This window comes from Nerophis ophidion, linkage group LG11 (genome assembly GCF_033978795.1).
Source record: "Nerophis ophidion isolate RoL-2023_Sa linkage group LG11, RoL_Noph_v1.0, whole genome shotgun sequence".
Lineage (NCBI taxonomy): Eukaryota > Metazoa > Chordata > Actinopteri > Syngnathiformes > Syngnathidae > Nerophis > Nerophis ophidion.
In genome coordinates, this window is record NC_084621.1 from 4,099,804 (window position 1) to 4,125,647 (window position 25,844).

General features: G+C 43.6%; 1 protein-coding gene across 6 annotated transcripts in view; it reads left to right on the forward strand.

Moving 5' to 3' along the window:
• The window catches only part of adgrb1a (adhesion G protein-coupled receptor B1a), a 468,831-nt gene that overhangs the window by 336,264 nt on the left and 106,723 nt on the right, over positions 1–25,844 (forward strand). For all 6 annotated transcript variants that reach the window (XM_061914951.1, XM_061914947.1, XM_061914950.1 and 3 more), the window contains exons 18-19: positions 19,110–19,213; positions 25,677–25,779. In XM_061914951.1, the coding sequence (XP_061770935.1) occupies positions 19,110–19,213; positions 25,677–25,779 (207 nt within the window). The remainder of the gene's footprint in view (positions 1–19,109; positions 19,214–25,676; positions 25,780–25,844) is intronic.

Below are 25,844 nucleotides of genomic sequence, written 5' to 3' on the forward strand. Positions count from 1 at the left end.
TGACCCGATGGAAGTTTATTAACCTTGCTCTTAAAGCCCTACTGAAATGACATTTTCTTATTTAAATGGGGATAGCAGGTCCATTCTATGTGTTATACTTGATCATTTCGCGATATTGCCATATTTTTACTTAAAGGATTTAGTAGAGAACATTGACGATAAAGTTCGCAACTTTTGGTCGCTAATAAAAAAGCCTTGCCTGTACCGGAAGTAGCAGATGATGTGCGGGTGACGTCACGGGTTGTAGGGCTCCTCACATTGTTTATAATCATAGCCAGCAGCAGCTAGAGCTATTCGGACGGAGAAAGCGACAATTTCCCCATTAATTTGAGCGAAGATGAAAGATTTGTGGATGAGGAAATTTAGAGTGAAGAACTAGGAAAAAAAAGTAAAACATTTTTTTTTTACTAGACACATTTACTCGGATAATTCTGGAAAATCCCTTATCTGCTTATTGTGTTGCTAGTGTTTTAGTGAGATTAAATAGTACCTGAAAGTCAGAGAGGTGTGGCCACGGGTGTGTTGGCCGAGTCTCTTGAGGGAAGTCACGCAGCTGCAGCAGGACGGAAGCTCCGCTGATGTCTCTGGTAAGAGCCGACTTATTACCACCATTTTCTCACCAAAAACTGACGGTTGAAATGTAGTCGGGATCCATGTTCGCTTGACGGCTTTGATCCATTGTAAAGCTTCATCTTTGGGAATTCTAAACAAGGAAACACCGGCTGTGTTTGTGTGGCTAAAGGCTAAAAGCTTCCCACCTCCATCTTTCTACTTTCAGTTTCAGTTTATTTTCAGTCTAACAAAAACATATTCAAACATAGATCACGATTCAAAAATGAATAACATGACTGAAACAGGCAGAAGCAAAAAAGCTTATATGCCCAACATAAAATTTTTTACATTCAATTAAGATACCTTTTCTAATAATTTTGTAATACAAAAAGAAATATAGTCATTCAGCATTTACATTTAAGTTGCCCTTTAACAAATAATACAAAAATATGTACTTACACACATGCACTTTTTTGTAAATAGATAAACATACATACCTTCTAAATACAACATTTAACCAAACAAACATACATTTCTAGTTCACATCCATCCATCCATCCATTTTCTACCGCTTATTCCCTTTCGAGGTCGCGGGGGGCGCTGGCGCCTATCTCAGCTACAATCGGGTGGAAGGCGGGGTACACCCTGGACAAGTCGCCACTTCATCGCAGGGCCAACACAGATAGACAGACAACATTCACACACTAGGGCCAATTTAGTGTTGCCAATCAACCTATCCCCAGGTGCATGTCTTTGGAAGTGGGAGGAAGCCGGAGTACCCGGAGGGAACCCACGCAGTCACGGGGAGAACATGCAAACTCCACACAGAAAGATCCCGAGCCTGGATTTGAACCCAGGACTGCAGGACCTTGGTATTGTGAGGCAGACGCACTAACCCCTCTGCCACCGTGAAGCCCTTCTAGTTCACATAACTTTTTAAAATACATTGTGACATGTTCTTTTTGAAATTAAATACTGAGTCACTCATTTTTATTTCTTTACCAACAGAATTCCACAAATTAACACCGAGAACAGATAAACATCTACGTTTAACAACTAGTCTTGCTTTTGGTAAAAATAAACGTAGATTCATCTCTTAGATTGTATTTGCTGGTCTGTAGAGAGAAGTATTTTTGAATTCCTTCTGGAAGAGTATTTATTTTTGCTTTGAACATTATCTGTGTTATTTTATAATAAACAATATCTTGAAATTTTATAAGTTTTGATTGAACAAATAATGGATGGGTATGGTCATAATCAATCAATCAATCAATGTTTACTTATATAGCCCTAAATCACTAGTGTCTCAAAGGGCTGCACAAACCACTACGACATCCTCGGTAGGCCCACATAAGGGCAAGGAAAACTCACACCCAGTGGGACGTCGGTGACAATGATGACTATGAGAACCTTGGAGAGGAGGAAAGCAATGGATGTCGAGCGGGTCTAACATGATACTGTGAAAGTTCAATCCATAATGGATCCAACACAGTTGCGAGAGTCCAGTCCAAAGCGGATCCAACACAGCAGCGAGAGTCCCGTTCACCGCGGAGCCAGCAGGAAACCATCCCAAGCGGAGGCGGATCAGCAGCGCAGAGATGTCCCCAGCCGATACACAGGCAAGCAGTACATTGCCACCGGATCGGACCGGACCCTCTCCACAAGGGAGAATGGGACATAGGAGAAAAAGAAAAAAACGGCAGATCAACTGGTCTAAAAAGGGAGTCTATTTAAAGGCTAGAGTATACAAATGAGTTTTAAGGTGATACTTAAATGCTTCTACTGAGGTAGCATCTCGAACTGTTACCGGGAGGGCATTCCAGAGTACTGGAGGCCGAAAATTTAAAATAATAATAAATAATAAATAATGATAAATAATAAATAAATAAATAATAAATGTAATATCCTGCTTTGTTTATTAGCCTTTGACTTCTCCATTATTAATTGAACAAATTGCAAAACATTCAGCAACACAGATGTCCAGAATACTGTGTAAATATGCGATTAAAGCAGACTACTTATAGCTTGAATTGGGCTGGAAAATAATGTTTGCTACAACCCGAGACGTCAAACGCAAGCGTCATCATACCGCGACGTTTTCAACACGACACTTCGCGGGAAATTTAAAATTGCAATTTAGTAAACTAAAAAGGCCATATTGTTAATATTTCATCATTGATATATAAACTATCAGACTGCGTGGTCGCTAGTAGTGAGTTTTATCCATACATCCATCCATTTTCTACCGCTTATTCCCTTTTGGGGTGGCGGGGGGCGCTGGCGCCTATCTCAGCTACAATCGGGCGGAAGGCGGGGTACACCCTGGACAAGTTTCCACCTCATCACAGGGCCAACACAGATAGACAGACAACATTCACACACTAGGGCCAATTTAGTGTTGCCAATCAACCTATCCCCAGGTGCATGTCTTTGGAAGTGGGAGGAAGCCGGAGTACCCGGAGGGAACCCACGCAGTCACGGGGAGAACATGCAAACTCCACACAGAAAGATCCCGAGCCTGGATTTGAACCCAGGACTGCAGGACCTTCGTATTGTGAGGCAGACGCACTAACCCCTCTCCCACCGTGAAGCCCGTAGTGAGTTTTAGTAGGCCTTTAATTGTGTAACATTTTACCTGGTGAATCATTCCTCTAGCCGGCAGTTGATTTCCCGATCCATTATTGTACTTGTTAAGGAAAACGGATTGTTAGATGAGCATCAACAAATTGGTTGTGCTGTAATTAATCCGACTTGGCTGATGAGATTCCTACTGAGCCTCGCAGGTAGATGGATACACTTGAAGCTTTATGGTGCTCTCTCAGAAGCATGACAGGAAGTTGCAGCTGTTCAATGCTCATATGGTTTCCGTTGCAATACTGCATGATCTCCAGCAGAGCTCCGTCATCAACACAAGTAAAACTCAACCGACATCTTTATAGTCTGCTGCACTTGTAATGTTTTTCTCCCCCATTTGCTTTTAGAGAAAGAACTCACTGCAGTGCAGATTAATCAGAGGGATTTAATTAACTTGGCCCCGGCACACGCATCAAACTAGCAGACAAGACAGGCTATAAACTCAGCCAATTATCTCTTGCAAGAGTTGAGAGTTGATGTTCTGGAATTGACTGGATATGGTGTTGGGCTCCAAAAGTCAGGCAGCAAAAGGTTTACTCGCACTTTCGATGACCAACAATTATAATATTAATGCTATTTTAAAAAGTTCATTATGATCTCAAGTGACATTATGGTTAAAGGCCTACTGAAATGAGATTTTCTTATCTAAACGGGGATAGCAGGTCCATTCTATGCGTCATACTTGATCATTTCGCGATATTGCCATATTTTTGCTGAAATGATTTAGTAGAGAACATCGACGATAAAGTTCGCAACTTTTAGTAGCTAATAAAAACGCCTTGTCTGTACCGGAAGTAGCAGACGATGTGCGCGTGATGTCACGGGTTGTAGGGCTCCTCACATCCTCACATTGTTTACAATCATAGCCACCAGCAGCGACAGCGATTCGGACCAAGAAAGCGACGATTTCCCTATTAATTTGATCGAGGATGAAAGATTTGTGGATGAGGAAAGTTAGAGTGAAGCACTAGAAAAAAATAAAATTAACCCTTGTATTATGTTGGGGAAAAATGACATTGATTATGTTGCGGGTCGTTTTGACCCGTACTGTGTAAATGCACTCAAAACAGTCAAGAAAAAAGGTTAAACCAATAACAATTTTATTTTAGGTTATATAAACATTTAGAAAAGTGACATACAATACATTTTTTATTCCAATTGTATTATGTTAAGGGTCAATTTGACCCATTTCAGTTTTTGTGTTGATCAAAGTACTGGTTATCCTTTCTTTTTCTTGCTGAAATCTGGTGACTTTTCCTCATCTAGGGTCATGAACTGGTGTGTAAATCTGGACACTTTGTTGTGTAGTGGAATGTTTGTGCAGAGTTTGTATAAAACAATGAAGTTGCGAGTCATTTTGACCCAGGTGCTTTAATGTGGGTAAATAGCTGTTCAGATCCAAAAATAAACATGTCTCCTTGATGTACTTTTTACTTTGATGTACAATTGTTTGTATTTTGATTGTCTCTGAGACCCAGGGCCAGGTGTGTGAAGAGAGGGAACTTTCTCACACTTGTCCTTGTCTCCTCAGATGTCATCCTTCTGGAGCTCATTTTTGGTGAGTTTGTCAAAGAGATGATATGAGAACAGTGACAAGGACAAGTTTGAGAAAGTTCCCTCTCTTCACACACCTGGCTCTGGGTCTCAGAGGCAATCAAAATAAAAACAATTGTACATCAAAGTAAAAAGTACATCTAAGAGACTTGTTTATTTTGGCTATTTACCCACATTAAAGTGTCTGGGTCAAAATGACCCACAACATCATCTTTGTATACAAACTATGCAAGACATTCCACTACTCAACAAAGTGTCCAGATTTTACACACCAGTTCATGACCCTAAATGAGGAAAAGTCACCAAATTTCAGCAAGAAAAAGAAAGGATAACCAGTACTTTGATAAACACAAAAACTGAAATTGGTCAAATTGACCCTTAACATAATAGAAGGGTTAATTAAAAAAGGCGACGGCAGTGGGAGCGATTCAGATGTTATTAGACACATTTGCTAGGATAATTCTGGAAAATCCCTTATCTGCTTATTGTGTTAATAGTGTTTTAGTGAGATTATAATGTCATACATGAAAGTGGGAGGGCTGCAAATCATTTTTCAACCCATATTCAATTCAATGCACTACAAAGACAAGATATTTTATGTTCAAACTCAAACTTTTTTTTTTTTTTTGCAAATAATAATTAACTTCGAATTTCATGGCTGCAACACGTGCCAAAGTAGTTGGGAAAGGGTATGTTCATCACTATGTTACATCACCTTTTCTTTTAACAACATTCAATAAACGTTTGGGAACTGAGGAAACTAATTGTTGAAGCTTTGAAAGTGGAATTCTTTCCCATTCTTGTTTTATGTAGAGCTTCAGTCGTTCAACAGTCCGGGGTCTCCGCTGTCATATTTTACGCTTCATTATGCGCCACACATTTTCGATGGGAGACAGGTCTGAACTGTAGGCGGGCCAGGAAAGTACCCGCAGTCTTTTTTTACAAAGCCACACTGTTGTAACACTTGTCTTGCTGAAATAAGCAGGGGTGTCCATGATAACGTTGCTTAGATGACAACATATGTTGCTCCAAAACCTGTATGTACCTTTCAGCATTAATGGTGCCTTCACAGATGTGTAAGTTACCCATGCCTTGGGCACTAATACACCCCCATACCATCACAGATGCTGGCTTTTGAACTTTGCGTCGATAACAGTCTGGATGGTTCGCTTCCCCTTTGGTCCGGATGACACAATGTCAAATATTTCCAAAAACAATTTGAAATGTGGACTCGTCAGACCACAGAACACTTTTTTATCATCTAAGATGATCTCGGGCCCAGGGAAGCCGGCGACATTTCTGGATGTTGTTGATAAATGGCTTTCGCTTTGCATAGTAGAGCTTTAACTTGCACTTACAGATGTAGCGACAAATTGTAGTTAGTGACAGTGGTTTTCTGAAGGGTTCCTGAGCCCATGTGGTGATATCCTTTAGAGATTGATGTCGGTTTTTGATACAGTACCTCGCCCCATCCTTTCTTGTGAAAGACTGAACATTTTTTGGGAAGCTGTTTTTATACCCAATCATGGCACCCACCTGTTCCCAATTAGCCTGCACACCTGTGGGATGTTCCAAATAAGTGTTTGATGAGCATTCCTCAACTTTATCAGTATTTATTGCCACGTTTACCAACTTCTTTGTCAAGTGTTGCTGGCATCAAATTCTAAAGTTAATGATTATTTGCAACAAAAAAGATGTTTATCAGTTTGAACATCAAATATGTTGTCTTTGTAGCATATTCAACTGAATATGGGTTGAAGAGGATTTGCAAATCATTGTATTCTGTTTATATTTACATCTAACACAATTTCCCAACTCATATGGAAACAGGTTTTGTATATATCGCTGTACTTAACGTTTGTATTACTGGTTGTAGCAACCTTGTCCAACATTGCACTTTGTATGCAAAAGCAAACTGTCCATCCTTGGCAGTCCGCGCATTTTCTCGATGAATTTTTTTTTTTCTTGGACTGATTCCCACCTATTTATGTTTTTATGTGTGTAGAAACTGCAGTCACTACAGTTTAATGTCACAGGACATACTTGGCACGGTGGTTGTTAAAGCCAACACAAACCTTGGTGAGGAAAAAAAAAAGCCATCAGACATGCTGCTCCATGGTCTTGGAATTAATTTCAAAATGATCTGAGGCTCCCTGAACTCATCACTTTGAGGGAATTTCAAGCCATTTTAAAGGATCAAGAAACACGTTCTATTTGGCATTGTACTTGTTTGACATATTTAAAAAATGTTTTTACTAAAACATTTACTTTTTACATATTGTGTGTTTTTGTGTTAATGTTGTAAGTAATTTGTATTTTTTAATTATAGTGTGTGACTGCTGTCGTTTTTTGTTGTCTGTATTATGGAACCGTTTTTGCTGTTCTCTTAAACAGGTCACTCTTGTAAAATAGATTATAGTCTCGTTCAGTTTTTACCTAGTTAAATAAAGGACAATGAAAAAATCTCCCCTCCTCTCTGAGCTGCTACCTTACCGTGGTAGAGGAGTTTGCGTGTCCCAATGATCCTAGGAGCTATGTTGTCTGGGGGCTTTCATGCCCCCTGGTAGGGTCTCCCAAGACAAACAGGTCCTAGGTGAGTGATCAGACAAAGAGCAGCTCAAAGACTTCTATGGAATTACAACGAAATGAACCCAGATTTCCCTCGCCCGGACGTGGGTCACCGGGGCCCCGCTCTGGAGCCAGGCCCGGAGTTGGGGCACGATGGCGAGCGCCTGGTGGTCGGGCCTGTTCCCATGGGGCCCGGCCGGGCACAGCCCGAAGAGGCAACGTGGGTCATCCCTCCAATGGGCTCACCACTCATAGGAGGGGCCATAGAGGTCGGGTGCATTGTGAGCTGGGCGGCAGCCGAAGGCAGGGCACTTGGCGGTCCGATCCTCGGCTACAGAAGCTAGCTCTTGGGACGTGGAACGTCACCTCACTGGGGGGGAAGGAGCCTGAGCTAGTGCGCGAGGTAGAGAAGTTCCGGCTGGATATAGTCGGACTCACCTCGACGCACAGCAAGGGCTCTGGAACCAGTTCTCTCGAGAGGGACTGGACCCTCTTCCACTCTGGCGTTGCCGGCAGTGAGAGGCGACGGGCTGGGGTGGCAATTCTGGTTGCCCCCCGGCTCAAAGCCTGTACGTTTGAGTTCAACCCAGTGGACGAGAGGGTAGCTTCCCTTCGCCTTTGGGTGGGGGGACGGGTCCTGACTGTTGTTTGTGCTTACGCACCAAACAGCAGTTCAGAGTACCCACCCTTTTTGGGTACACTCGAGGGAGTACTGGAAAGTGCTCCTCCGGGTGATTCCCTTGTCCTACTGGGAGACTTCAACGCTCATGTTGGCAACGACAGTGAAACCTGGAGAGGCGTGATTGGGAAGAATGGTCGCCCGGATCTAAACCCGAGTGGTGTTTTGTTATTGGACTTTTGTGCTCGTCACAGTTTGTCGATAACAAACACCATGTTCAAACATAAGGGTGTCCATATGTGCACTTGGCACCAGGACACCCTAGGCCGCAGTTCCATGATCGACTTTGTAGTTATGTCATCGGATTTGCGGCCTTATGTTTTGGACACTCGGGTGAAGAGAGGGGCGGAGCTTTCTACCGATCACCACCTGGTGGTGAGTTGGCTGCGATGGTGGGGGAGGATGCCGGACAGACCTGGCAGGCCCAAGCGCATTGTGAGGGTCTGCTGGGAACGTCTGGCAGAGTCTCCTGTCAGAGAGAGTTTCAATTCACACCTCCGGGAGAACTTTGAACATGTCACGAGGGAGGTGCGGGACATTGAGTCCGAGTGGACCATGTTCCGAACCTCTATTGTCGAGGCGGCTGATTGGAGCTGTGGCCGCAAGGTTGTTGGTGCCTGTCGTGGCGGTAATCCCAGAACCCGTTGGTGGACACCAGCAGTGAGGGATGCCGTCAAGCTGAAGAAGGAGTCCTATCGGGTTCTTTTGGCTCATAGGACTCCGGAGGCAGTGGACGGGTACCGACGGGCCAAGCGGTGTGCAGCTTTAGCGGTCGCGGAGGCAAAAACTCGGACATGGGAAGAGTTCGGGGAAGCCATGGAAAACGACTTCCGGACGGCTTCGAAGCGATTCTGGACCACCATACGGCGCCTCAGGAAGGGGAAGCAGTGCACTATCAACACCGTGTATGGTGCGGATGGTGTTCTGCTGACTTCGACTGCGGATGTTGTGGATCGGTGGAGGGAATACTTCGAAGACCTCCTCAATCCCACCAACACGTCTTTCTTTGAGGAAGCGGTGCCTGGGGAATCTGTAGTGGACTCTCCTATTTCTGGGGCTGAGGTCGCTGAGGTAGTTAAAAAGCTCCTCGGCGGCAAGGCCCCGGGGGTGGATGAGATCCGCCCGGAGTTCCTTAAGGCTCTGGATGCTGTGGGGCTGTCTTGGTTGACAAGACTCTGCAGCATCGCGTGGACATCGGGGGCGGTACCTCTGGATTGGCAGACCGGGGTGGTGGTCCCTCTCTTTAAGAAGGGGGACCGGAGGGTGTGTTCCAACTATCGTGGGATCACACTCCTCAGCCTTCCCGGTAAGGTTTATTCAGGTGTACTGGAGAGGAGGCTTCGCCGGATAGTCGAACCTCGGATTCAGGAGGAACAGTGTGGTTTTCGTCCTGGTCGTGGAACTGTGGACCAGCTCTATACTCTCGGCAGGGTTCTTGAGGGTGCATGGGAGTTTGCCCAACCAGTCTACATGTGCTTTGTGGACTTGGAGAAGGCATTCGACCGTGTCCCTCGGGAAGTCCTGTGGGGAGTGCTCAGAGAGTATGGGGTATCGGAATGTCTTATTGTGGCAGTCCGCTCCCTGTATGATCAGTGTCAGAGCTTAGTCCGCATTGCTGGCAGTAAGTCGGACACGTTTCCAGTGAAGGTTGGACTCCGCCAAGGCTGTCCTTTGTCACCGATTCTGTTCATAACTTTTATGGACAGAATTTCTAGGCGCAGTCAAGGCGTTGAGGGGTTCCGGTTTGGTGGCCACGGGATTAGGTCTCTGCTTTTTGCAGATGATGTAGTCCTGATGGCTTCATCTGGCCGGGATCTTCAGCTCTCACTGGATCGGTTCGCAGCCGAGTGTGAAGCGACCGGAATGAGAATCAGCACCTCCAAGTCCGAGTCCATGGTTCTCGCCCGGAAAAGGGTGGAGTGCCATCTCCGGGTTGGGGAGGAGACCCTGCCCCAAGTGGAGGAGTTCAAGTACCTAGGAGTCTTGTTCACGAGTGGGGGAAGAGTGGATCGTGAGATCGACAGGCGGATCGGTGCGGCGTCTTCAGTAATGCGGACGTTGTATCGATCCGTTGTGGTGAAGAAGGAGCTGAGCCGGAAGGCAAAGCTCTCAATTTACCGGTCGATCTACGTTCCCATCCTCACCTATGGTCATGAGCTTTGGGTCATGACTGAAAGGATAAGATCACGGGTACAAGCGGCCGAAATGAGTTTCCTCCGCCGGGTGGCGGGGCTCTCCCTTAGAGATAGGGTGAGAAGCTCTGCCATCCGGGAGGAGCTCAACGTAAAGCCGCTGCTCCTCCACATCGAGAGGAGCCAGATGAGGTGGTTCGGGCATCTGGTCAGGATGCCACCCGAACGCCTCCCTAGGGATGTGTTTAGGGCACGTCCAGCTGGTAGGAGGCCACGGGGAAGACCCAGGACACGTTGGAAAGACTATGTCTCCCGGCTGGCCTGGGAACGCCTCGGGATCCCCCGGGAAGAGCTAGACGAAGTGGCTGGAGATAGGGAAGTCTGGGCTTCCCTGCTTAGGCTGCTGCCCCCGCGACCCGACCTCGGATAAGCGGAAGATGATGGATGGATGGATGGATGAAAAAATCTCCCTAATAATATCCATCTATGGCAGTGGTTCTCAAATGGGGGTACTTAAAGGTATGCCAAGGGGTACGTGAGATTTTAAAAAATATATTCTAAAAATAGCAACAAAATTAAAACAATCCTTTATAAATATATTTATTGAATAATACTTCAACAAAATATGAATGTAAGTTCATAAACTGTGAAAAGAAATACAACAATGCAATATTCAGTGTTGACAGCTAGATTTTTTTGTGGACATGTTCCATAAATATTGATGTTAAAGATTTCTTTTTTTGTGAAGAAATGTTTAGAATGAAGTTGATGAATCCAGATGGATCTCTATTACAATCCCCAAAGAGGGCACTTTAAGTTGATGATTACTTCTATGTGTAGAAATCTTTATTTAGAATTGAATCACTTGTTTATTTTTCAACAAGTTTTTAGTTATTTTTATATCTTTTTTTCCAAAAAGTTCAAAAAGACTACTACAAATGAGCAATATTATACAATTTGCATCTCTGCGCTGCTGATCCGCCTCCGCTTGGGATGGTTTCCTGCTGGCTCCGCTGTGAACGGGACTCTCGGTGCTGTGTTGGATCCGCTTTGGACTGGACTCTCGCGACTGTGTTGGATCCGTTATGGATTGAACTTTCACAGTATCATGTTAGACCCGCTCGACATCCATTGCTTTCCTCCTCTCCAAGGTTCTCATAGTCATCATTGTCACCGACGTCCCACTGGGTGTGAGTTTTCCTTGCCCTTATGTGGGCCTACCGAGTGTGTTGTGGTTTGTGCAGCCCTTTGAGACACTAGTGATTTAGGGCTATATAAGTAAACATTGATTGATTGATTGAATTTAATAAATCAGAAACTGATGACATAGTGCTGTATTTTACTTCTTTATCTCTTTTTTTCAACCAAAAATGCTATGCTCTGATTAGGGGGTACTTGAATTAAAAAAATGTTCACAGGGGGTACATCACTGAAAAAAAGGTTGAGAACCACTGCTCTATGGCATATTGTGTTGATATTATTTTGTCTCCGTACTTACCGTATTCATGTACTTGCTAATTATCTCCGCTGGTTATTCTCTTTTGTAACATGGTTCCAGTTGTTGAAGTGTAGAAAACACTTAATTCTGTTTTTGTTTTACTATCTCACATTTAAGATCGCTTAGTGCGTAGCATGGCTTTTTATCTGCTTTTTGTTCACCCAGAAAATTAGGATAGCAATCTTTTTTGCAGGGAAGTGTTGTCTCAAACATTCATACACCAGTGTAGTTGGCACTGGGAGCAAAGTGGGTGATGTGCATCAAAGAATCGATCATTTTTCCCACCTTTACTTCCAGGTAGGGCTGGGCAATATTGCCTTTTTTTTAACATTGCGATATTTTTAGGCCATGTACGATATATATCACGATATTTTGCCTTGCCCTTGAATGAACACTTGATGCATATAATCACAGCAGTATGATGATTCTATGTGTCTACATTAAAACATTCTTCTTTATAATGCATTCCTATATGCTACTTTTAAACTTTCATGCAGAGAAGGAAATCACAACTAAGTCAATTGACCAAAAGTGTATTTATTAAAGTTATTAAGCAATGGCACAAAAATTCAAGTCATGTCCAAAACATAAAGTGCAATATTGTCAGAGACATTTTAAGTGTCAAATAAAAATGAGTTGCATAATAGGAAATCAAATAGTATTCGTCCCTCACTATGTGGTATGTTACTAAGGTTATGAAATTCTCTTCATTTTCTAGCAAGTGACTTTTCAAATGATGCTACATATTAGCAGTAATGCTACTTTTTTATAGCACTTGACAAATTACGGTTGTCTGTTCGACATATTCCCGCTTGAAGCCGAACCACCGCCAGACGATGGACCCCCTGCTGTTTTTATTGGGAATTAAGTCTTCCTCCATTTGTTACCAGATCCGCACCTTCGTTCTCTCGTACGGCTACGTTAGCAGCTAACGTAGCCCAGTCTGCTAACTCTCTTCTCTGCGAGGGCGGACACGTATGTGACGTATGTAAGAATGTGCGCCTGCTTGTCTGTGAGGAGAGACAGGAAAGAGTGAGAAGAGGCCTGAATGCCCGCAGCTAAAAGCAACTGCGTGAGAACGTATACTCGAATATTACGATCTAGTCATTTTCTATATCGCACGGAGACAAACCCGCGATATATCGTATATATCGATATATCGCCCAGCCCTACTTCCAGGTACATGTTCTGCTTCACTATTTCAATATTGTTTTCGGGATGGAGAGGGTTAAAGGGGAACATTATCACAATTTCAAAAGGGTTAAAAACAATAAAAAACAGTTCCCAGTGGCTTGTTGTATTTTTTGAATTTTTTTCAAAATTTACCGGTCTCGGAATATCCCTAAAAAAGCTTTAAAGTGTCTTATTTTCGCTCTCTCGAAGCCACTGTTCATTTCCCTGTGACGTCATACAGTGCTGCCAACGTAAACAAACAATGGCGAATAGCGCAGCAAGATATAGCAACATTAGCTCGGATTCAGACTCGGATTTCAGCGGCTTCAGCAATTCAACAGATAACGCATGTATTGAAACGGGTGGTTGGAGTATGAAAGTATTGAAGAAGAAACTGAAGCTATTGACGCTATTCATAGCCATAGCATGGCCAAATAGCTGCGTTAGCATCGCCGTTAAAATGTGTGGACCAAACGATCAGGACTTTCGCATCTTGTGACACTGGAGCAACTTAAATCCGTCGATTGGTAAGTGTTTGTTTCGCATTAAATGTGGGTGGAAGGAAACGTAATATAGTTTCAAATGTACATACAGCTATAGCCTAAATAGCATGTTAGCATCGATTAGCTGGCAGTCACGCCGTGACCAAATATGTCTGATTAGCACATAAGTCAACAACATCAACAAAACTCACCGTTGGGATTTTGTTGCATTTATCGTTGCAAATGCATCTGCAGGTTATCCATACATCTCTGTGCCATGTCTGTCTTAGCATCGCCGGTAAAATGTGGAGACACTCCGGCACATTCAATGGGGGTCTGGCGGCAGATTTCTTGCCACTTTCGCATCTTTTGGCCAGTGGTGCAACTTGAATCCCTCCCTGTTAGTGTTGTTACACCCTCCGACAACACACCGACGAGGCATGATGTCTCCAAGGTTCCAAAAAATAGTCGAAAAAACGGAAAATAACAGAGCTGAGAACCGGTGTTTGTAATGTGTTTGAGAAAATGAAAATGGCGGCTTTCTTACCTAGGCAACGTCATGTACTGACATCATCGCTTCAAGAGGGCTAAACAGAAAAGCGTTTAATTCGCCAAAATTCACCCATTTAGAGTTCGGAAGTCGGTTAAAAAAATATATGGTCTTTTTTTCTGCACCATCAAGGTATATATTGACGCTTACATAGGTCTGGTGATAATGTTCCCCTTTAAGGCTTCAGGCTGTAGTGTTGTGTCGTTCGCGAACGAACAAATCTTTTGAGTGAACATCCTGAACCGAATCACTTCATGAACTGATTCGTTCCTTTCTCAGTTCAGTTGAGCTCCGCGGCGACCATGCCGGTATGAGTGGAACTGGCGCATTCTGTGACTCACTGAACCCTCAAGGCAGCCAGCTACTCATCATGGGGGGGAGGGATTGAGCGAACGATTCGTTCACCGCGGATTAACGACACGAATCACTCAGTGAACGACAACGCTCTCAGGACTCGCGGACCTACTGACACAGAGAAGTGACATTGAGGCTCTCGTTCAGTCACTGTGCTCGTCGTTCATTGGGTGCTGAGGGCTTGTGTGGTTTGCGAACTGACACACATCGAGATCTGCCGCTGGGGAAGCTGTTACTGACTGACTCATGTTTCGCCGACCTGCACACATTTTTTTGGGGTGGGATTTGGTGAACAAATTTTCTGAACGTATCAATTTAAGGAACTGACTGTAGTGATTCAGTACAGTCAAAATCCTGCCGATCCCATCACTATCAGGTCCTGGTCCTCCCTAAAGTCCAACACATGCTGCTCTCCTTGGTTTATAACCAAATAAAACCTGCAACTGGTGAAGTTAGTCTTTCTGTATTATTTCTTCTGCCCATCCTTATAATACCTACTCGGTGGCCCAGTGTTTAGAGCAGGGGTCGGGAACCTTTTTGGCTGAGAGAGCCAAGAAGCCAAATATTTTAAAAGGTATTTCCATAAGAGCCATATAATATTTTTTTTCCACTGAACACAACTAATCACGTACATTTTTAAGTAAAACCAACATTTATAGAGTATAATAAGTCTGTTATTCTCTGTAATAACATTGTTATTCTGAAGCTAACTTTGGAGGGGGCGTGGCCTGCGGGCCTGCAGCGAAGCAGGGTGTGCCAGGACCGGCCTCGAAATCAGCGACAGGTGCGTAGATGGCCCACCTGGGGCTTGTTATCTAATCACCTGTCGCTATGTTATAAGCAGCAGCCAGGAGGAGAGACGGGGTTGGGGCTGGAGCCAGAGTGCGAGCGAGAACGAAAGAGAAAAAGACAATTGCTGGAAAGCAACTGAGAGACTTATTGAAAAATAAAACAATATTGTAACCCTGAAACAGGCTCTCATGTCGGTGCTTGGTGGTCTGAAGAAACCCCAGGAGGGCAAGCCCCACTTTAATCAATAATAAATAAATAACTTTCTACCATTAACGCAACTTCTTGAACAGGTGCGGTAGAAAACGGATGGATGGATTAAAATCCACGAGAATGTTTTATATTTTGAACGTTACTTTTAACATTTAATTATTCATTACTTACCGTGTCAAGCAGTGTCAGCTCGGATTTATCTGAGAGCCAGATGCAGTCATCAAAAGAGCCACATCTGGCTCTAGAGCCATAGGTTCCCCACCCCTGGGTTAGAGTATCTGCCCTGAGATCGGTAGGTTGGTTGGGAGTCATACCAAAGACTATAAAAAAATTGGACCCATTACCTGCCTGCTTGGCACTCAGCATCAAGGGTTGGAATTGGGGGTTAAATCACCACAAAATGATTCCCGGGCGTGGCCACCTCTGCTGCCCACTGCTCCCCTCACCTCCCAGGGATTGATCAAGGGGATGGGTCAAATGCAAAGGACAAATTTCACCATACCTAGTGTGTGTACTTTAACTTAATCCTTATAATACATTCAAACACCCTACCTAGTAGAGATGCGTGTGACGTCGTGGGTTGTGGAGCTCCTCACATTGTTTATAATCATGGCCACCAGCAGCGAGAGCGATTCGGACCGAGAAAACGACGATTTCCCCATTAATTTGAGCGGGGATGAAAGATTTGTGAATGAGGAAAGTGAGAGTGAAGGACTAGAAAAAAAAGACTATACAGTGGGAGCGATTCAGATGTTATTAGACACATTTACTAGGATAATTCTGTAAAATCCCTTATCTGCTTATTGTGTTACTATTGTTTTAGTGAGATTATATGGTCGTACCTGTACAACCTGAAGGTCGGCCCCGCACCTTTCTTCAGCACCAGTCGACGGGTGGTGGCGATGCCCGTGTCTGCCCTTCGCAAGGGACCCTCTTCGAAACACGATCTTTCGAAATGATCGCTGCATAATACACTGTACTTTGTGTGTGTGGTTTAATCCAACCGTGTTCGCTTGACCGCTCTGTTCCATAGTAAAGCTTCACCGTCATCTTTCGGGAATGTAAACAATGAAACACCGGTTGTGTTTGTGTTGCTAAAGGCGGCCGCAATACACCGCTTCCCACCTGCAGCTTTCTTCTTTGACGTCTCCATTATTCATTGAACAAATTGCAAAAGATGCAGCAACACAGATGTCCATAATACTGTGGGATTATGGAATGAAAAGAGACTACTTATAGCTATGAACGGTGCTGGAACGAAATGTCCTCTACAATGCGTGACGTCACGCGCACACGTCATCATACCGCGACGTTTTAGCATGATACTTCCGCGCAAAATTTAAAATTGCATTTTGGAAAATAAAAAGGCCATATTGGCATGTGTTGCAATGTTAATATTTCATCATTGATATATAAACTATCAGACTCCCTGGTCGCTAGTAGTGGCTTTCAGTAGGCCTTTAAATGCTTCTACTTAGTTAGCATCTCTAACTTTTGCTAGGAGGGCATTCCAGAGTACTGGAGCCCGAATAGAAAATGCTCTATAGGTTGCAGACCAACTGGGACGTGAAGTAGCTGTGCCTCCCCTTCTGCACAGCTACTGATAGACCCCCCCCTCAGGGGACGGATCCAAGACGTCCCCCGAGAAGCCAACATAGGACAGGGATGGGTGGGAGGGATTGCAAAATGAGGCAAAGCGTCTCCTCGATTTGTCCGTCAATTCCAAAACTTTGTTTAGCCTCTCCGACATAGGCAACCCTGCGGGGTTCGAATTTGGCTGGATGATTCTGTCAGAGTTAATAGGTGTCGAACCCCAAGATGCAGAGAAGGAGGGAGCCGTTTTGCAGGAAAACATGATTTCATTTTAAACACTAAGACAAAAACAAACAAAGGGTACAAACAAAAGGTGCGCACGTGGGCGGATAACAAACTAAGAGAGCTAGCATGGGAGCTAGAAAACAAAAAGGAACTTTAGCATTGGAAAACAGAAGTCGTACTTAGAAAACAAACTGGAAGCAGGGAACCAAAGACAGTAAGCTAAAAACCGCTATCAAACATAGCTTGCCGCAACGCTGCATTGATGTGACAAGTGCGACATGCAATTCAGTAATCCAGCACTCACTGGAGGAACCAAGCAGGTAAAATAGCAGCTGGCTGATTGACATCAGGTGTGGCCAGGTGCCAATCAGCCACAGCTGAGGGGAAACAAAGCACTCAGGTAGACCAAAATAAGAGTGCTGACAGGAAATACTAAACACACAGAGGAGAAATTAAAACACAAACAAACTGTCAGTGGCAAGCCTGACAGCCCGGGAATCACTAATAAGCCAAAGGTCTTAGAACGCAGATTTCAGGCAACAAAAGCACCTTGAGGATTCTAGCGGGAACTCTCATTCAACCCTTCTTCGATTACGCTTGCACCTCCTGGTACCCCAGCACCTCCAAAACCCTCAAATCTAGACTCCAAACATCCCAGAATAAGCTAGTCCGGTTACTTTTAGACCTCCACCCCAGATCACACCTCAATCCAACCCACTTCTCCAAAGTGGGCTGGCTCAGGGTAGAGGACAGAGTAAAACAACTTGCACTGAGCCTAGTCTATAAAATCCGCTACACCTCCTTGATACCGAAGTACATGTCAAACTACTTCCTTAACGTAAATGAACACCAGGGGGAGCTCCACAAACCACGTTAAACCCAAATTTCGATCTAACAAAGGTCTTAACTCATTCTCTTTCTATGCCACATCAATGTGGAATGCACTCCCAACAGGTGTAAAAGTAAGTGCATCTCTATCCTCCTTCAAAACCGCTCTAAAACAACACCTCCAGGCAACTTCAACACTTTACTAACACCCTCCTCCATTCACATCCCATCTCCCCAGATTATAAACAACTCAAATGTACTTCTAATGTATATACTTGTTCTTATGCTATGTGAACTCACTATGTTCTCTGCTGGCTGTACATATTTTTTATGGGTTCTTCCGAGGATGTTGTAGTCGTAATGATTTGTGCAGTCCTTTGAGATATTTGTGATTTGGGGCTATATAAATAAACATTGATTGATTGATTGATCCTACTAAGTAAGACCTACACTGTTTCAATGTCCATTTCTCTGTTGATGCAATTGTTGATGACTGAAGTACTGATATCAACCAAAGCTCCTCATCCCACCCCCCGGATTGTAAATAATGTAAATAATTCAATGTATATACTATGATGATTAACTTGTGTGATGACTGTATTATGTTGATAGTATATATTTGTACCATGAATTGATTAACGTGGACCCCGACTTGAACAAGTTGAAAAAAAACTTATTCGGGTGTTACCATTTAGTGGTCAATTGTACGGAATATGTACTGTACTGTGCAATCTACTAATAAAAGTATCAATCAATCAATCAATCAAGGCTGGGGAGCTGATGAACGGTAGACCATTAATTTGTGGGTTCTTCCGAGGATGTTGTAGTCGTAATGATTTGTGCAGTCCTTTTGAGACATTTGTGATTTGGGGCTATATAAATAAACATTGATTGATTGATAATGGGTACAAGACTTTAGAACCCTGACAGGGATGCGGCGAGGCCCTCTAACTTTGCGTTGGTTGCGCTCTCCCATCACCTGGCCGGCTGGAGGAGGCGGAGGAAGAGGCGCTTGAGGCTTTGTCATTAGGGCAGCTTGTAAAGGTAGGAAGGTGTGACATTGGAAGTGGTGGCGGCGGTTGCCGTGGAGACAGAGAAGGTGTCAAAGCAAAGTGGGCCGAAACAGCAAGGGGGTTGAGAGCTAAAACTGTTAAAAAAAAAAAAAAGCCATTTAGCTCGTTCAACCCATGCTGGCGGTTGTCAACTCGCACACAAAGTACAAGTAATGATGACAAATGTTTTTCCTGGTGACTAATTATTGATCCCTTTCCCCCCCCGCCCACAGAACATGGATAAGACACTGCTCCCATCTGTGACTATGATTGTGGGCTGCGGAGTGTCTTCACTGACATTGTTGCTCCTCATCATCATCTACGTGTCGGTCTGGAGGTGAGTCATGTGTACAGTGGGGCAAAAAAGTGTTTAGTCAGCCAGCGATTGTGCAAGTTCTCCCACTTAAAATGATGACAGAGGTCTGTCATTTTCATCATAGGTACACTTCAACTGTGAGAGACAGAATGTGAAAAAAAAATCCAGGAATTTTAAAGAATTTATTTGTAAATTATGGTGGAAAATAAGTATTTGGTCAACCATTCAAAGCTCTCACTGATGGAAGGAGGTTTTGGCTCAAAATCTCACGATACATGGCCCCATTCATTCTTTCCTTAACACGGATCAATCGTCCTGTAAACTTAGCAGAAAAACAGCCCCAAAGCATGATGTTTCCACCCCCATGCTTCACAGTAGGTATGGTGTTCTTGGGATGCAACTCAGTATTCTTCTTCCCCCAAACAAGACGAGTTGAGTTTATACCAAAAATGGATTGGGAGAATGTCATGTGGTCAGATGAAACCAAAATAGAACTTTTTGGTATAAATTCAACTCGTCGAGTTTGAGTTTGAGTTAATTTGGAACATGCGAGCATACAACATGATGCATCACAATTTCCAGTTTCTCTTTTCAACATGTTCGAAAAGGAGTAGGAAGAAGCAGAGCTTATTTAATCCTACTCCTTTTCTTTTACATAACAGTTGCTAAAACTTTTGTTCACTTCCTGTTCTCAATGTATTCACAATGTATACTCCATAAGTAATAAGTAATCACAATACAAATAAATAAATAATTGGTGAAGTAAGATTGAGAATGAATGGGTGAGTAAAATCAGAATGTTTATCATGGTTCTTCATTTTTGTACTTTGTAAACACTTCCAGTTCGAATAGTTTCTTGAAGTGGATCTTTGTACTTTGTAAACACTTCCAGTTTGAAGAGTTTCTTGAAGTGGATCATATTAGTACATTGTTTGATTGCATTGCTTAATCCATTCCATAATTTAATTCCACATACAGATATACTGAAGGTCTTAAGTGTTGCACGTGCGTACAAATGTTTTAAATTACATTTTTCTCTAAGATTATATTTCTCTTCTTTTGTTGAGAAGAATTGTTGTATATTCTTGGGAAGCAGGTTATAGTTTGCTTTGTGTATAATTTTAGCTGTTTGCAATTCCACTATGTTGTGGAATTTCAGTATCTTTGATTCAATAAATAAAGGGTTTGTATGTTCTCTATACCCAACATTATGTATTATTCTAACTGATCTTTTTTGTCACACTGTTAGTGAATGAAGTGTTCTTTTGTAATTATTTCCCCATATTTCTACACAGTAACTCAGATATGGTAACACTAGCGAGCAGTAGAGAATATTAAGTGATTTTTGGTTTGGAGGAAGAAGAATACTGAGTTGCATCCCAAGAACACCATACCTACTGTGGAGCATGGGGGTGGAAACATCATGCTTTGGGGCTGTTTTTCTGCTAAGGGGACAGGACCATTGATCCGTGTTAAGGAAAGAATGAATGGGGCCATGTATCGTGAGATTTTGAGCCAAAACCTCCTTCCATCAGTGAGAGCTTTGAATGGTTGACCAAATACTTATTTTCCAGCATAATTTACAAATAAATTCTTTAAAATTCCTTCAATGTGAATTCCTGGATTTTTTTTTCACATTCTGTCTCTCACAGTTGAAGTGTACCTATGATGAAAATTACAGACCTCTGTCATCATTTTAAGTGGGAGAACTTGCACAATCGCTGGCTGACTATCCTTGCTGAACAGAGACAGGTGCAAAAGTGCTAACTGTACACCACTCAGCTGACAGCTGTCGGTTAAATCCGGGTAACGGTAAAGGGAAATTGCTTAAATCTTTTTAGAAAAACCTCAGATGGAGGAGTCAGAAATAATATTGTCACTGTCACACTGCCAGGGTTGTGTCAAAGTACTTTGGCTTCAGAAGGAAAACGGTTTGAAGTCCATATTGACACAAAGTCCCAAGGCTACGTCCAAACATTGTTCTTAAAAGTAATTGCATGGCCGCACAAAATTATGTCTTTATAAAAGCTTTTTCTCGTCAAGCACGAGGCTAAATCAAGCAGTGAGGACGTACTCCCTGCTGGAGAGATAGTCAATTAAATTGTTCTAGGGACCACTTTTCCAGAAAGCTAAATACCAGGAAAATGGACTCTCACTTCATTATTAGTTTTATTTTGTATATTTTGGAGAACAATTATCCTCTGCAGTAGACATTTGATTTTGGTCTATTAATTTTGTCAGCTCGTCAAATATCGTCTCCATCAATCAATCAATCAATCAATGTTTATTTATATAGCCCCAAATCACAAATGTCTCAAAGGACTGCACAAATCATTACGACTACAACATCCTCGGAAGAACCCACAAAAGGGCAAGGAAAACTCACACCCAGTGGGCAGGGAGAATTCACATCCAGTGGGACGCCAGCGACAATGCTGACTATGAGAAACCTTGGAGAGGACCTCAGATGTGGGCAACCCCCCCCCTCTAGGGGACCGAAAGCAATGGATGTCGAGCGGGTCCAACATGATACTGTGAAAGTTCAATCCATAGTGGCTCCAAGACAGCAGCGAGAGTCCTGTCCACAGGAAACCATCTGAAGCGGATCAGCAGCGTAGAGATGTCCCCAACCGATACAGGCGAGCGGTCCATCCTGGGTCCCGACGAGCGGTCCATCCTGGGTCTCGACTCTGGACAGTCAGTACTTCATCCATGACAGCGCTCGTGTTTTGAAGAATCTCCTGCAAAAATGTGAGTCTCTCACAAGTGTTTTTAACTCAACTCGCAGGCCGCCAGTTGAATACCTGAAATGATGATAAAGAGAGGAACTAAAATGGAACTTTTGAGGAACACGAGTAGTACAACTAAAGAAGTTGAGGAAATGACTACTGACTGCATCTTAAAGGCCTACTGACAGTTCGCGATGCCACCTCAGTAGAAGCATTTAAGTCTCACCTTAAAACTCATTTGTATACTCTAGCCTCTAAATAGACTCCCTTTTTAGACCAGTTGATCTGCCGTTTCTTTTCTTTTTCTTCTATGTCCCACTCTCCCTTGTGGAGGGGGTCCGGTCCGATCCGGTGGCCATGTACTGCTCGCCTGTGTATCGGCTGGGATACATCTCTGCGCTGCTGATCCGCCTCCGCTTGGGAGGGTTTCCTGCTGGCTCCGCTGTGAACGGGACTCTCGCTGCTGTGTTGGATCCGCTTTGGACTGGACTCTCGCGACTGTGTTGGATCCATTATGGATTGAACTTTCACAGTATCATGTTAGACCCGCTCGACATCCATTGCTTTCCTCCTCTCCAAGGTTCTCATAGTCATCATTGTCACCGACGTCCCACTGGGTGTGAGTTTTCCTTGCCCTTATGTGGGCCTACCGAGGATGTCGTGGTGGTCTGTGCAGCCCTTTGAGACACTAGTGATTTAGGGCTATATAAGTAAACATTGATTGATTGATTGATACTGAAATGAGATTTTCTTATTTAAACGGGGATAGCAGGTCCATTCTATGTCATACTTGATCATTTCGCGATATTGCCATATTTTTGCTGAAAGGATTAAGTAGAGAACATCACCGATAAAGTTGGCAACTTAAGGTCGCTAATAAAACAGCCTTGCCTTTACCGGAAGTAGCAGACTATGTGTGCCTGACGTCACGGGTTGTAGGGCTCCTCACATCCTCACATTGTTTATAATCATAGCCTCCAGCAGCAAGAGCTATTCAGACCGAGAAAGTGACAATTCCCCCATTAATTTGAGCGAGGATGAAAGATTTGTGGATGAGGAAAGTTAGAGTGAAGCACAAAAAAAAAAAGAAAAGGCGACTGCTTCAGGCGGTGGCAGTTGGACAGTTTCAGATGTAATTAGACACATTTACTAGGATAATTCTGGAAGATCCCTTATCTGCTTATTGTTTTAATAGTGTTTTAGTGAGATTGTAAAGTCATACCTGAAAGTCGGATGGCTGCGGTGAACGCCAGTGTCTCTCAGAGAAGCCGAGAAGCCAAGATCACAGCTGCCTTTTTGAGCTGCAGTAGGAGTAGGTATAATCCACTGATGTCTCCGGTAAGAGCTGACTTAATATCACAATTTTCCCATCCAAAAACTTGCTGGTTGACGTAGAGAAACATGTTCGCTTGACCGCTCTGTGTTAAAGCTTCACAACAAACAAAGAAACACCGGCTGTGTTTCGGTTGCTAAAGGCAGCTGCAATCCACCGCTTTCCACCAACTTTATAGTCTCCATTATTAATTGAACAAATTGCAAAAAATTCAGCAACACAGATGTCCAAATTACTGTGTAGTTTTGCGATGAAAAGAGACGACTTTTAGACATGTTTGGTGCTGGGCTAATATGTCCCCTCCAACCGGAGACGTCACAAACACGCGTTATCATTCCGCGACGTTTTCAACAAGAAACTCTGCAGGAAATTTAAAATTGTAATTTAGTAAACTAAAAAGGCCGTATTGGCATGTGTTGCAATGTTAATATTTCATCATTGATATATAAACTATCAGACTGTGTGGTCGGTAGTTGCATAAATCACATTATGAAAAAAAATGTACCGTATTTTTCGGACTATAAGTCGCAGTTTTTTTCAATATTCGGCCGGGGGGAAAGGAGCGACTTATGTGTGAAATCATTAACACATTACCGTAAAATATCAAATAATATTATTTAGCTCATTCACGTAAGAGACTAGACTTATAAGATTTGATCGAATTTAGCGATTATGAGTGACAGATTGTTTGGTAAAGGTATAGCATCTTCTATATGTTATAGTTATTTGAATGACTCTTACCATAATATGTTAGGTTAACATAGCAGTTGGTTATTTATGCCTCATATAACGTACACTTATTCAGTCTGTTGTTCACTATTCTTTATTTATTTTAAATTGCCTTTCAAATGTCTATTCTTGGTGTTGGATTTTATCAAATAAATTTCCCCCCAAAATGCGACTTATTGTCCAGTGCGACATATATATGTTTTTTTCCTTCTTTATTATGCATTTTCGGCAGGTGCGACTTATACTCCGGAGCGACTTATACTCCGAAAAATGCGGTAAAAGGAAAGGACTTAAGGGGATGCCTTGAGAATCGCCTCAGTTATGTAAATCTCAAGTTTGGATGCCAGTGTCTGTTTGCTAGCAAGGATAACATGTAAATGCAAGGATCTGCTAATGTTTACAGTGGTCCAAGTTCCTCTATACAACAGGAGTACTTTGTTTTTTTTTGGGAATTTGCTGCAAAAATATTTGTCTCCCAAGTTTTCCAATATGGTGTCATTACAGGGCCGGATTTGGCCCAAGGGCCCCAGGTTGAATAGCCCTGTCTGTCCATTTTAGCCAGTCGGAGCCTAAAAAATCCATCCATCCATCCATCTTCTTCCGCTTAGCCGAGGTCGGGTTGCGGGGGCAGCAGCCGAAGCAGGGAAACCCAGACTTCCCTCTCCCCTGCCACTTCGTCTAGCTCTTCCCGGGGGATCCCGAGGCATTCCCAGGCCAGCCGGGAGACATAGTCTTCCCAACGTGTCCTGGGTCTTCCCCGTGGCCTCCTACCGGTTGGACGTGCCCTAAACACCTCCCTAGGGAGGCGTTCGGGTGGCATCCTGACCAGATGCCCGAACCACCTCATCTGGCTCCTCTCCATGTGGAGGAGCAGCGGCTTTACTTTGAGTTCCTCCCGGATGGCAGAGCTTCTCACCCTATCTCTAAGGGAGAGACCCGCCACACGGCGGAGGAAACTCATTTGGGCCGCTTGTACCCGTGATCTTATCCTTTCGGTCATGACCCAAAGCTCATGACCATAGGTGAGGATGGGAACGTAGATCGACCGGTAAATTGAGAGCTTTGCCTTCCGGCTCAGCTCCTTCCTCACCACAACGGATCGGTACAACGTCCGCATTACTGAAGATGCCGCACCGATCCGCCTGTCGATCTCACGATCCACTCTTCCCTCACTCTTGAACAAGACTCCTAGGTACTTGAACTCCTCCACTTGGGGCAGGGTCTCCTCCCCAACCCGGAGATGGCACTCCACCCTTTTCCGGGCGAGAACCATGGACTCGGACTTGGAGGTGCTGATTCTCATTCCGGTCGCTTCACACTCGGCTGTGAACCGATCCAGTGAGAGCTGAAGATCCCGGTCAGATGAAGCCATCAGGACCACATCATCTGCAAAAAGCAGAGACCTAATCCTGTGGTCACCAAACCGGAACCCCTTGACTGCGCTTAGAAATTCTGTCCATAAAAGTTACGAACAGAATCGGTGACAAAGGACAGCCAACCCTCACTGGAAATGTGTCCGACTTACTGCCGGCAATGCGAACCAAGCTAAAAAAAAATGTTTCTAAAGAAGTATTTTGTAAAAAGTACTGTAAACATGTAAAGGAAACACACACATTTTATATCATGATAGAAATCACAGAGAAACAGTTGTTTGTTGATTGTATTTTTAATGATGTCTCCTTTGATCTTCCAGATACATCCGGTCTGAACGCTCAGTCATTCTCATCAACTTCTGCCTCTCCATCATTTCCTCGAATGCACTTATTCTAATTGGACAAACACAGACACGAAATAAGGTACGAACCAATCCGAGGACTAATGCGTTCTGATTGAAAGTGAAAGCATGGCATTCTGTATTGTT